This window comes from Peromyscus leucopus, chromosome 5 (genome assembly GCF_004664715.2).
Source record: "Peromyscus leucopus breed LL Stock chromosome 5, UCI_PerLeu_2.1, whole genome shotgun sequence".
In the NCBI taxonomy this organism is placed as follows: domain Eukaryota; kingdom Metazoa; phylum Chordata; class Mammalia; order Rodentia; family Cricetidae; genus Peromyscus; species Peromyscus leucopus.
This window is the reverse complement of record NC_051067.1, coordinates 63,633,017-63,644,949: the sequence shown is the minus strand read 5'-3', so window position 1 is coordinate 63,644,949 and position 11,933 is coordinate 63,633,017. Positions and strand designations below refer to the sequence as shown.

The 11,933-nt window shown below is 48.6% G+C and overlaps 1 protein-coding gene across 1 annotated transcript; it reads left to right on the top strand.

Moving 5' to 3' along the window:
- The first annotated feature begins 1,219 nt into the window (after positions 1 to 1,219).
- On the top strand, positions 1,220 to 10,884 carry Ucma (upper zone of growth plate and cartilage matrix associated). Its single transcript, XM_028892378.2, has 5 exons — positions 1,220 to 1,411; positions 1,792 to 1,857; positions 1,948 to 2,046; positions 5,938 to 6,036; positions 10,387 to 10,884. Exons 1-5 carry the CDS (start codon positions 1,354 to 1,356, stop codon positions 10,482 to 10,484), a joined length of 420 nt encoding a protein of 139 aa, XP_028748211.1. The 5' UTR covers positions 1,220 to 1,353; the 3' UTR covers positions 10,485 to 10,884.
- Positions 10,885 to 11,933: the final 1,049 nt, after the last annotated feature.

Here is an 11,933-nt window from a genome sequence, read left to right as displayed (position 1 = left end):
CAACAGCATAGAAATGTGAGATTCACACTTAATCCTCACTCGAGGGCTCTAGTACTCTGCTCAGAGGCTCCGATCTCTGGCCATTTTCTCCCAGCCTGGTCTAAGAGAGCAGCATGTGTGTGTGTGTGTGTGTGTGTGTGTGTGTGTGTGTGTGTGTGTATTACTCTCTAAGTCCTTTGGTGTAGACAATGGCTATACAAAGCCCCAGAGTGGGAATAAGCGACTTTGGGGAAGTGGTAAAGTTTACCCCTAAGTGACTGGTTGGTGACTAGCAAGGGGCTTGGGAGAAAGTCAGTGCTCAGCCGATGCCTGCAGTTGGACAGGATGGCTTTCCATGGGCATGGGTAGATAGGGGATGTCAAGGTGGCCACAGGTGTTTCCCACATCTACTGTTTCACTAGGATTCCTGTCAACGTGGCTCTGCCCCGTGGCCCATTCCTGGTCACCTGGAGATCAGAAGACCGTGCCCACCTCTAGTCCTCGGCAAGTGCAGGCAAGTGCAGCAGGCACTCTCCCCAGCCCAGTTATAAAGAAGTATGACTATTTTGCTATTGTTGTCTTCTGCAACCTTGGTAAGCCTAGAGTTCCACGTTTTAAAACCGTTTATAACTAATTCATTAAATTTGCAGTCCTGGGGATTGAGCTTAGGACCTTACACACGCCAGAAAAACTCCCTACCACTGAACTGTATCCCTAGGCCAAGGGATCCATGCTTCGCTTGACAATAATCACCCCAGGGAACAGTGGATCAAGAGAGGAAGGCCTGTAGGCATCATCAGAATGGCCCACATGTCTCAGGGAGCATCACCAGACGTCAGGGTATAGTGCAGATATTAGGGGCCATCCTTGTCTGACATTTGAATGCAAATGATCTCTCAGTAATTCCCTCTTCCTCTGGCCCCACATGTTACAGCCCTGGTTACCAGGATCCTACCCTCCTTCAAGCAAATGCAAAGAACTCATTCTAACATGCCATTGGCCTCCCCACCCTGACTCGGGCTGAGGATTCTTCAAAGCACCTCCTTGGGCATGGATGGGTGTTGGAAAGGACACTTCCAACCTGTCCCTGCCAGGGCCCCCACCAACTACAAGCTCTGCTTCTGTGGAGGTTTTGCCAGGCGCCAAAAACATCTCCAGTGCTCTGGCCAGGAGCAGCCAATGGAAAGCCCAGCCAGGACCCCTCCCTCTCTCCTCCAGTGGCACCCCAGCTTCCTGCCTCCGGTTTCTCTCTCTTTTGCCTGTCTGCCTGACTCAGAAGTGAGGACTCACGGGCAGCAGCTTCAGCAGTACTAGGGGCTCCAAGGCACCTCATCTTATCCTCTGCCCCGTGGTCTCTGGAGGGGTGCGACAAAGATGTCCTGGAGACCAGTCATCCTCCTGTCACTGCTCATGGCCACGGTGCTCCTGTGTAGTGAGTATGGGAGGGCGGAAAGGGTGGGCTGCATTAGCTACACAGTAAGACCTTCTTTATATAGGTCAGTTGGCTCAGGTGCCATAGGTGGAAAGGAGGGTGTTTGTTAAGTGTTTATTAAGGTAGCTATTCTTGGTGTGTGTGTGTGTGTGTGTGTGTGTGTGTGTGTGTGTGTGTGTACAAGATAATATAACACAGAGAAAAATAGCAAAGATAACAAATAGGAAACAAGTCAGCTCATATGGTAGATTCTCATAAAGATTGGCTACGTGACTGGTATGTTGAGGGGCAGAGGGCCCCACATCTACTGCACCCAGAATTATTGAAGCCCCACTGGGGGGCTCTGATGCTGCAGCCTGTCCCTGTACCCTATCCCACAGTGCTACAAGAGGGGACCAGTGCTTCCGTGGGGAGCAGACCGGCAGCCGGAGAAGAGGCACCAGAAGGTGAGTCCAGGGGACATCCTTACACGTAGGACAGGTGGCTCCTGCTCCCCCACTCCATGCTGGTTGTGAAGAGCACTTTTCTGGTTTCAGGTGTGAAAGAGAAGAAGATTTTCATGCAAGAATCTGATGCCTCGAATTTCCTCAAGAGGCGTGGCAAGAGGTCTCCCAAATCCCAAGACGAAGTCAATGGTAAGGAAGCCGGATGGTCTCCCTCTCACAATAGAATGCTAAAGCCCTCGGATATTAGGGTGAACTAGAGCTCTAAATGAGCAGTCGTACCATATTTGGGGCCAGTGAGATGGCCCAATGGGCGAAGGTGACCCAAATTCAATCCCTGGAATCCACATAGTAGAAGGAGACAACTGACTCCTACAAGTTGGCTTCTGACCTCCACATGCACACTGCGGCATACATGTGTTCCTAACACATGAAATAAAAATGTAGACATGGTATCATATTTCACTGGTTGTGGGTCACAGGTTGGATCACTGTGGCATTGAGATAAGGAACAGTAAAAACTATGCCACATCAAGATGTGGCACTGAGTTGTATTCAGAAAGTGAAAAAAACTTAGAGGGAATGTCTGCTAGGTCTAAAAGGAATAGGCCACTTCAGTGTGCTTTAAGGAGCAGTGGCATGGTGCACTCAGGACAACAATGTGGCACTCAGGGGACCAGTACTAGGGACCTAAGTGCTCAGAAGTGTAGGCAGTCTGTTGCTGAGTGGCTGCAGCCACATCCTCCCTCTGATTCCAATTTCCTTACCTATAGGCCCAGGAAAGAGGCAGGGGGCAATGTATCAAGGGAGGGAGCCGGTGGTTTTTTGTTTTGCTTTTCTTCAGTTTAATTTTCTGTGAATTCTGGAGTCTCCAGGACCTGAAGACTCTGGTTCTTGACCTTCCGACCCAGGAGGCCTTGGACTTTCCTTTCCCTGAACTGATTCTTCCAAGCCTCTGAGCTCAGACTGTCCTGGTTGAGTCTACGGCTTGATTCTTTCCTTGTGTGTATGGATGAATGAACTCTTTGTGTCCCTTACCACAGTCAGCAAGGTGACTTCTTGTTCAGTAAAAACAGCAGGATTATTTTCAAATGATGGGGAAGAACGGAGATAGACATGCTTGCAGATCATTTTTTTTTTTTAAATTTTAGAAGTCTAACCAACCACAGTAGGAAAATTGCCAGACTGCACAAATGTTCAAATTTGAAATAGGCCAATGTCAAGCAACATTGAAAGTCTGGGTTGGAGGTGCAGTCCCTGATTGCAATCAGAGAAGCAACCTCTGGCAGACTTTGCGGGAGGAAACAGGTTTGGACAGGGAATTATCTTCTGTCCTGTGAAACTGAGTCGGAATAATGAGGGGTAGGATTAAGCCTGAGGTCTCTCACCTTGGACGGAGGCTCAGGCAGGCGGGCAGTGGGGGAGGCCCAGCATACCCAAGTGAATCCCCAGGACTTCACAGGAGTACATCAGCAGTCACTGGGACCAACTGCTGTGGACAGGTAGAGGAGCATCACCTTGGAATAACCTGAACTTGGAACTGCTTTAGAATAGGAATCAGATGGATGTATATTTGTGTGTGTGTGTGTGTGTGTGTGTGTGTGTGTGTGTGTGTGTGTGTGTGTATACATGCATGTGGAGACCAGAAGACAATTTCAGGTGTCGTTTCTAAGTTGCCATCCACTTTTCGTTTTGAGGCAGGGTCTCTCAGGGGCCTGGAACTTGTCAGCTAGCCTAGTCTGGCTGGCCAGCAAGCCCCTTGGACAGCGCTTCCACTTCCATCCCAGCTCTGGGATTACAAGTGCATGGCACCATGCCCAGTTACTTTTAAAAGATGTATACAATGTGTATGTTGACACATCCTATAAAACACTGTTTTGGTAGAGAATGAGATCATTCTTTGTTATCGTTACATCAGATGTCCAATTTTTGGATGGCTTCTTTTACAAAGCTGCTTCTTCAGGAATGGGTAGTCACTCAGAATGTCCTGCCCAAACCTGAGCGCTCCTGTGGCAGCTTTCTGATATCTGGAGCCACATCAGAGCTGCCAGTGAGTCAGAAGGGAGACACTACTCTGTAAGTGTCCAGGCTGCTGTGTGGCCTCCACTAGGTCAGCGGACCTCTCTGAGCCTGAATCACCTCCTGAGGATTCTATAGGATGTGGAGATGGACTGGACTGTGGACCGTTTCTGTCAGGATAAAGTCTTCTGCCACTGTAAATAAAGGCAACTTTAGGAAGAAACAAAGGATTTCCTTCAGAAATCTGTACTATGGCAAATACACAGATAGCCTGGATTTAATGAGTTAATTAGTATTCACATGTTTACTTATCAGTATAAGCTTCTTGCTTCCAGGAGAGATTTGAGGTTTTCTTCCCTTTATCCCCCTTATTTCTTTTTCCTTCTTTCCTCCCCCAACAAAACACAACAAACAAAAATCCCGTTCATTGATTCACCCTGGGTTGTGTGTATGTGCGCATGTACATACCACAGTGTGCATAGAGGTCAGAGGACAGTTTATGGGCACTGATTCTCCTCTTCCACCATGTAGATTTTGGGGTTCATGTTCAAGTTGTCAGGCTTGGTGGTAAGTACCCTGTTGCTGAGCTGTCTTCCTGCCCCCCTCTTCTCCCCCCCCCCAGTACTAGGTATTGACTTCAAGGCCTTGTGCGTGGTAGACAAGTCCAACACTCTGTGCCGTCGAGCTGATGAGCACTGCCCTTGCCTTAGCTCGTCTGCTTCTCTTTCTCCTCTTGCATGTCAGTGTCAGGGGGCAACAAGCTCTGTACTCCAGGCTGTGATGTGAGGGGACCCTTGAGAATGGGAGGCAATCTGAGGGGCCCACTCTTCCTGAAGTGCCCATGACCCTTAGGCCTTCAGTGTGCTTTCCGGTTGAAGGACACATTATAAGAACCTTTAAAGAGCTTTACATATCATCTTCCAGAGCATCACAGCTCTCGGACCTTCATTATAGAAGCCACCATGCTTGGTGAAAACTTGCTTGAATATTACTGTTATTTTGCAATGTTGGGAATTGAACCTTAGGACTTGCACATTCTCAGCAAGTGCTCTACCATGGAGTCACACTCCCTAGCTTGCTGACACATGATTTCACACCCTTCTTAACGGCACAATGGGGTTGTCCCTCCTAAGAAGTGAAAGAATGGCGTCTTTTCTGCTTTTACTTTGTAAGTGACGTGTATGCATTTACTTTGGGTGTGTCTGTGCCTTTTGTATGTAGCAAGTGCACACCTGGTACCGTGCACAAGCAGATGTCAGAGGACAGCCAGTGGGAGTCAGTTCTCTCCTACCATATGGGTCCTAGAGATTGGATCATGTCATCAGGCTTGGTGACATGCACTTTCACCCACTGAGGCATCTGGCCAGGCCCTCTTACCTACCCTTTTAATCTCAGTGCTAACCCCCACATCCTTGCTGAGACAGAAGGTATTCACCCACGTGAGATGAACTTTTAAAACTTTTATTTTTACCTGATGTCTATGGGTGTTTTGCCAGCATGTATATATTATGTACACAGCATGCATTCCAGTGCCCATGGAGGCCAGCATAAGGGCACTGGATTCCCTGATTGTGAGCTGCCGTGTGGGTGCTCAGAATCAAACCCAGGTTCCCTGGAAGCGCAGCCAGTGCTCTTAACTGAGGAGCCATCTCTCCAGCCCCAAAGTTAACTTTCAATCCAATTAACCTTTAGAGTTCATTTCCCATCACGGGAGTTCAAGTTTCTAAGTGGCCTGGTACTTGGATCACACCGCTAACTTTGTGACCAGAGCCAAAGCACTTTCCCCTTATTGGCCTCTGTCTTCTCCTCTGCAAAATGGAGTGACTGGATAGGGTGGTCTCTCAGGCCCTTCGTGTTTTAAAGTCCAGGTGAGGCACAAACCACTTCAGCAAAGTCCTTGATCATCCTCTTCACATCAGCAGATCCAGTTTGTTGGGTACAGTGTGGTGTTTGCCATCGCTCACACACGGGCTCAGTGTGGTGCCGCTCACACACGGGTGCAGTGTGGTGCTGCTCACACACGTGCCCCGCTTGCTCCTTTCTCAAGAGTAACTGTTTTCACAGCGGAAAACAGACAGAAGCTGCGGGATGATGAGCTGCGGAGAGAGTATTATGAGGAACAAAGGAACGAGTTTGAGAACTTCGTGGAGGAACAAAGAGATGGTAAGAGCTCTCCAGCAGCAGCCTTGGGGGAGGAGAGCATAGTGAGGAAAGCCAGCCCGGGCTTGTCCCCATGTTTCCCTGCTGTTGACTGGAGGAGGGAGGTAAGGGCAGGGGATCCATTTTCAGTACCCCATGGTAGATGTGAAGAGAACAAGTCAAAAAAAATGGCTGTGCAGGCTTGAAAAGTTGTGGAAGAGGACAAAGGACATGTAGGGTTGGGGACACGCTGGCTTGGGGACAGAGGAGACCAGGGAGTTATTGGCTGACTGTATGGAAATAAAACTCCCCCCATGAGCACCCCAAACTGTGACTTGGCTCCTACAGGGTTGATGGGTGGATGTCAAAGTCATGATCATGAGTTCCTTAGAAATCAATGAACCAATTCCAGGTGCTACTTTATCCAGTTAAATCAAGACCACTTACTTACCTGTTCACTACAATCAGTGTTCTCTTTTTCTTTCTTTCTTTCATTTTCATGTGTGTGTGCTCATGCATACATATGTGGAGGTCTGTGGTTGATGTCAGGGATCATCCTTGATCGCTCTTCCACCCCATTCACTGAGGCAGGGCCTCTCAATCAAACCCAGAGCTTGCCAATATGGCTAGTCTCATTATCCAGCTCTCTTTGGAGATGCTGTCTCCACCTTCTGAGGCTGGGGCCACTGTGCCCACTCAGCATTCTACATGGATTTTGATTCTCTGGTCTTCACACTTGTAGGTGGTAAGATCATTATCCACTAACTGATCTCCCCAGCCCATAACAACATTCTGGTTCAGAGAACAGACGACAGAGAAAAGCGCTGGTTCTTTTTACCCTGCCTTGTACCTGACTTCTAATATCTTTATTCCGTCTTGGCTTCTCAATCACCCAATAGCAACATGGATCCTGGAAGGTTTTATCCTCCCATGGGTTTCTGTGCCTTCACTCATCTGTCGGAGGTGGCCTTTTTACTAAGCTTTCGCTCTTATCAATAGAGGAGAAAAGATGCAGAGAGCCCAGGGTCTCTGACAAGGCAATGGGCACACTCTTTTCCTACACTTGGGGCTCCTATCTGCCCTCAGGACATGCTCACACCAGGCCTCAGTGGAGGAGGTGTGGGTGGAGATAGGCGCTCCGGAAGGTTCTGTCTGAACCACAGCTGGCTAGTGGTCTCAAGTGTCACCCATAACAAACATCCATAGGGACACTTAAGTGAGAGAAGGCTGGGAGATGGGAGAAAGGGAGACGGGGGGGGGGGGGGGGGAGAAATGAGGATATGAACATTTCTCTTTGGGTCTTTTCCAATTTCAAGCCTGACACGCTCCCACACGGTCTCTTGGAACCTCCTGGTGCACAAGCTTGGGTACAAAGCCTTCACTCAGGTTTTGTCAGCTTTCTGTTCTCCTGGCTTCTGGGCTCTGATGGCTGAGGTGGTCCTTCCTCTAAGGGCGCAGTGAAAAGATTGTGCTGCTGGGGACCGAGGGCTGAAGCTGTCCCCGCTCCCCTGCAGGTGGCACCTAGCGAAGCCCTGCAAGCGGGTGCTGGGCTCAAATCCTAGGAAATCAAACTCTCTTGGGAACATAGTGTAAGGAACTCAGATTGTCACCGCAGGAGCAAATGCTTCTGTTAGAGATTTGTTGATCTTGGCGAGCAGCTGAGGAGAGCCGTCTTGTTTTTAAAATCCGAGGGTTTGGAATCCAAATTTCCTTCAGTGTAATTTTTACTCACACTGTTCCTAATGACACTCGACACAGTGCCATTTTAAATGTTTCAGGCCTTTGCTAGGCCTGGTGATGCTGGTATGGAATCCCAGCACTTGGTGGATTGAAGCAGCTTTGAAGCCAGCCTGGGCTACATAGAGAAACGGTCTCCAAAAACAAAAACAAACAAACAAAAAATAAAGCAAGCAAGATGTATCATTTTCAAATTTCTAGCATATGGATGGAATAACACTACTGTTTTCTCTCTGGTGATGAGATGGGGTGTGGGGCTTCAGAGGATACTAGGACTGTGGTCCTTGAGTCCCACCTGAACAGAGAGGACCAGCAGGGCAGAGGGTGTTGGGGACTGTCACTACAGCAGCTGTTGGCATTGAGCATTTGTATGACAATCCCTGCAACATCCCTCTGAAGACAGGACTTACCATTTCCATTTTACAGTTGGAAAGAGTGAGACTTGGAAAAGGCGCACAGTCACACACGGTGATGTGCTAGGAGACGCCCTAGGAAGGGAGGTCAGGTTTGCCGGCCAGCAGCTGCTCTTCTCCATCACATTCATGGAGGCCTTGGGGGATCTTCCCGCTGGTCCACAACGATGAAGACATGAGCAGGGAGAAAGAGAGACCTAAATGGTCTCTCCAGAGCTTAATAAAGAAAGGGGAAAGAGAGTCAGCCTAGCTCACCACAGAATCAATTTTTTTTTTTTTTTTTTTTTTTTTTTGCTTTTTGAGACAGGGTTTCTCTGTGTAGCTTTGCACCTTTCCTGGATCTTGCTCTGTAGACCAGGCTGGCCTCAAACTCACAAAGATCCACCTGCCTCTGCCTCCCAAGTGCTGGGATTAAAGGCGTGTGCCACCACCACTCAGCTATTTATGTGATTTTTAAGGACTCAGGGTAGTGAAAAATAACAAATATTGAAAGCTATAAACTAGACGTAACAATTGGCAGGCAATAAGATACCTTTTTTAAAATTATTAATTAAATTTATTCATTAGACTTTCCAATCAAATGGTCTTATTTTCTATCCCAACTGCGGTTTCTCCTCCCTTTCCCCCAGTCCTCTCACCCGCCAATCCACTCCTCCTGTTTCTATTCAGAAAGGAGCAGGGCCTCCCATGGGTATCAACAAAGCATGGCATATCAAGCTGAGGTGGGACTGAGCTCCTCCCCTTGTATTAAGGCTGGGCAAGTGACCCCATATGAGGAATAGGTTCCTGGAAGCCAGCCAAAGCATTAGGGACAGGCTCTTGGTCTAATGTTCCCACTGCTAGGATTCCCACGAGTAGACCAAGCTACACAACTGTCCCACATATGTAGAGGGCCTAGGTCAGCTCCATGTCACCTGCAGCTTTTTTCCTGTGCCCCATGACAATCTGCTTCCCGTTAGCAGTTTTGTTTATTTGTTTGTTTGTTTTTGGAGACGGGGTTTCTCCGTGTAGCTTTGGAGCCTGTTCTGGAACTCACTCTGTAGCCCAGGCTGGCCTTGAACTCACAGAGATCCACCTGCCTCTGCCTCCCACGTGCTGGGATTAAAGGCGTGCGCCACCACTGCCTGGCTCAGTTAGCAGTTTTATGTTAAGCCACTGTAAGTTTGAGCTCTCCCAAGTGAGCTGCTTCCTAAAACGGACAGCTGGTCAACAAAGAGATGCTTAATCAGCATCCATGTCAAAGTCATACCTGGAAGAGGAATTGCTCCACTGAGCTTGAAAAATGTCTGGAAGGCTAAAATCCCCCACCAGGGCTGGGCTCTGTATGTACCTGGTCATTCCAGGTGCCAAATACAAAAGGGGATTTCAGGGCGAAGGGGAACATCTTGTAGGCTCACACAGGAATGAGACATCCTCAGTAGCCATGGTTTCTGACACTTGCATCATCCGTCCCTTTTCCAGCTAGTTTTGACAACAAAATGTTAGTTTTGAAGCTTAGAAAATGTAGAACATGTCAGGCATGGTGGCACATATCTGTAATTCCAGCACTCAGGAAGTTGATGCCGGAGGATCATGAATTCTAGGTCAGCCTAAGCTGCATAATATGATTTTTATCTCAAAAAAGCAAAAAACAAACAAACAAACAAAAAACCCACCCAATTTATAGAGAGAAAGTACCATGATCCACCACTCCATGCTGTCAATAATTCCCATGTTTGTCTTTATACTGTCATTTCTTTGTGTGCATGTGTGCATGTGCATGTAGAGGTGAAAACTATTTGTGGGAGTTGGTTCTCTCCTTTCACGTGGGTTTTAGGGTGGGACTCAGGCTGTTCGGCTTAACAGCAAGCACCACCCCAGACAAACCATCTCACTGGCCCTCATACACGAGTTTTCCAAGGTGTGGCTTGTCCACATGTGGCTGTTTATGTTCCTTGTTAGTTTGGTGTCTAGTCGTCTGTTTAAGTGACTGAGTAAGACTCTTTCCCTCATTGGTAGTAAAGGTAAGGCAGCTTGGGTGTCAACCGGCTACGACCTCGACTTTACCCTCTTGCCTGTGTACACATGCTCATCGGCCCCTTCCAGCTCTGATCCTGGGAGTCTCCTGGGCACACAGGAACACTTAGCTCAGTGTCCCCTCAGCACATGCTGTGGGCCGATCAACCATTGCAGCTGGGTTGGGTGTCCTCTAGACCGCACAATGACCTTTGTCCTTCCTCCTCAGAGCAGGAAGAGAGGACCAGGGAGGCGGTGGAGCAGTGGCGACAGTGGCATTATGATGGCCTGTACCCTCCCTACCTCTACAACCGCCATCCCATCTGACCTCCCATCGGACCTGGACCTGAAGCAACTGGAGAAAGGGGGCATGAGACACGCCCCCCCACCTCCCCGCCCGCCCAACCCGCCTCCTGCCCACTGCCTCTCTCCTACAGACAGGCCCACAGGGTGACCCTGGGGCTGCTCAGACCAGCAGCTCCTGGGAACACACGTCCTTTATTCCGATGTCTCACAATGCCCGGCTTTTGTGTCTTTGTGGATGATTTTTTTTTTTTTTGAGGAGAGCAACCACCTGTATTTTTTCCCCATGATCAAATCTACATGTTGTCTCCTTGCTTAGCCACTGGCAGCACAATCAGAATGCCCATCTGATAGGACAGTTAAAGGATTGCAGCAGAAAGACTCTACGTCTGCTTACGGCCTATTAATAAAAGTGCTGAATCAACCTTGCGTATCACCGTTGCCAGACTCCAAGGGGGGCGTGTGATTGTCATGCTAAGCACATGCTCTACCACTGAGCTACACCCTCCCACCCACCCTAACTTTGAGTGCTGAGACCCTGTGGACAGGCAGAAGGGAGGAACCACCCTCTTTTCCAGTACCTGGTGCTTCCCTTTCAAAACGAGGAGAGTCCAGCTTGGAATACAAGTCCCTTCACAGCAAAAGCTAAACTCACTTTTGTCCAGCTCACAGTGGCATGACACTCTTCTGTCCTGCCCTGGGTACTTCATCTCTTTCCCCAGGTCTCTTTCCTATGGGGTATTTGTGAGGGCCTCCTTTGTGGAAGCTTCAATACAGTGGTCATGGTGCAGGTTGGTCCAGTTTCCCCATGAGGAAGTTTCTCTGTGGGGTAACAGGTACTTAAAGAACTTTCTGTGCTTTTAAGTTTTTCCTCCATAACTGTTTTATATTGAAACCAATGGCGTTCTTGGGGTGTGTGGCTAGCGTCGGTGTCCTATTCCTTATTCAGAAAAGGGGTGAAATGTGGGTCTGGTGATACCAGCAATTTGAAAACATTCACAGGTAAGTCTCAGGGAAAGGGGCCTTCCATATACACTGTTGCTGGAGCCATCTCACCCTCACCCATCAGACCTCACCAGGTTATCAGTGCACATCCACCTGATTTGCGTATTCCTACCCACAATGCTTCTGGGTGAGGCCCAGCCCCAACAGAAAAGGCTGTTCAGGAGCCTGTTGGCCATAGTTTGACTCTGGACTATCCACAAAAGCCTGGTGTTAAATGGTTGGCATTCCATTTTGTGCTACTGGAAGGTGGTGGAAACTTCTACAAGTGGGCCCAGAAGGAGGTGTTCTGGGACAAACACCTTAAGGGGATTGCGTATCGTGATGACTTTCCATTCTCTCATGAAATGAGTGCCAGATGTTCCCACCATAATGACAGGCCTCATGCAAAGCTCCAGGGCCAGTCTGTTAGTTATTTAGCTGCGTTGTATTCTTACCCTGCAAGGAAACGTCACGAAACACGACAGAATC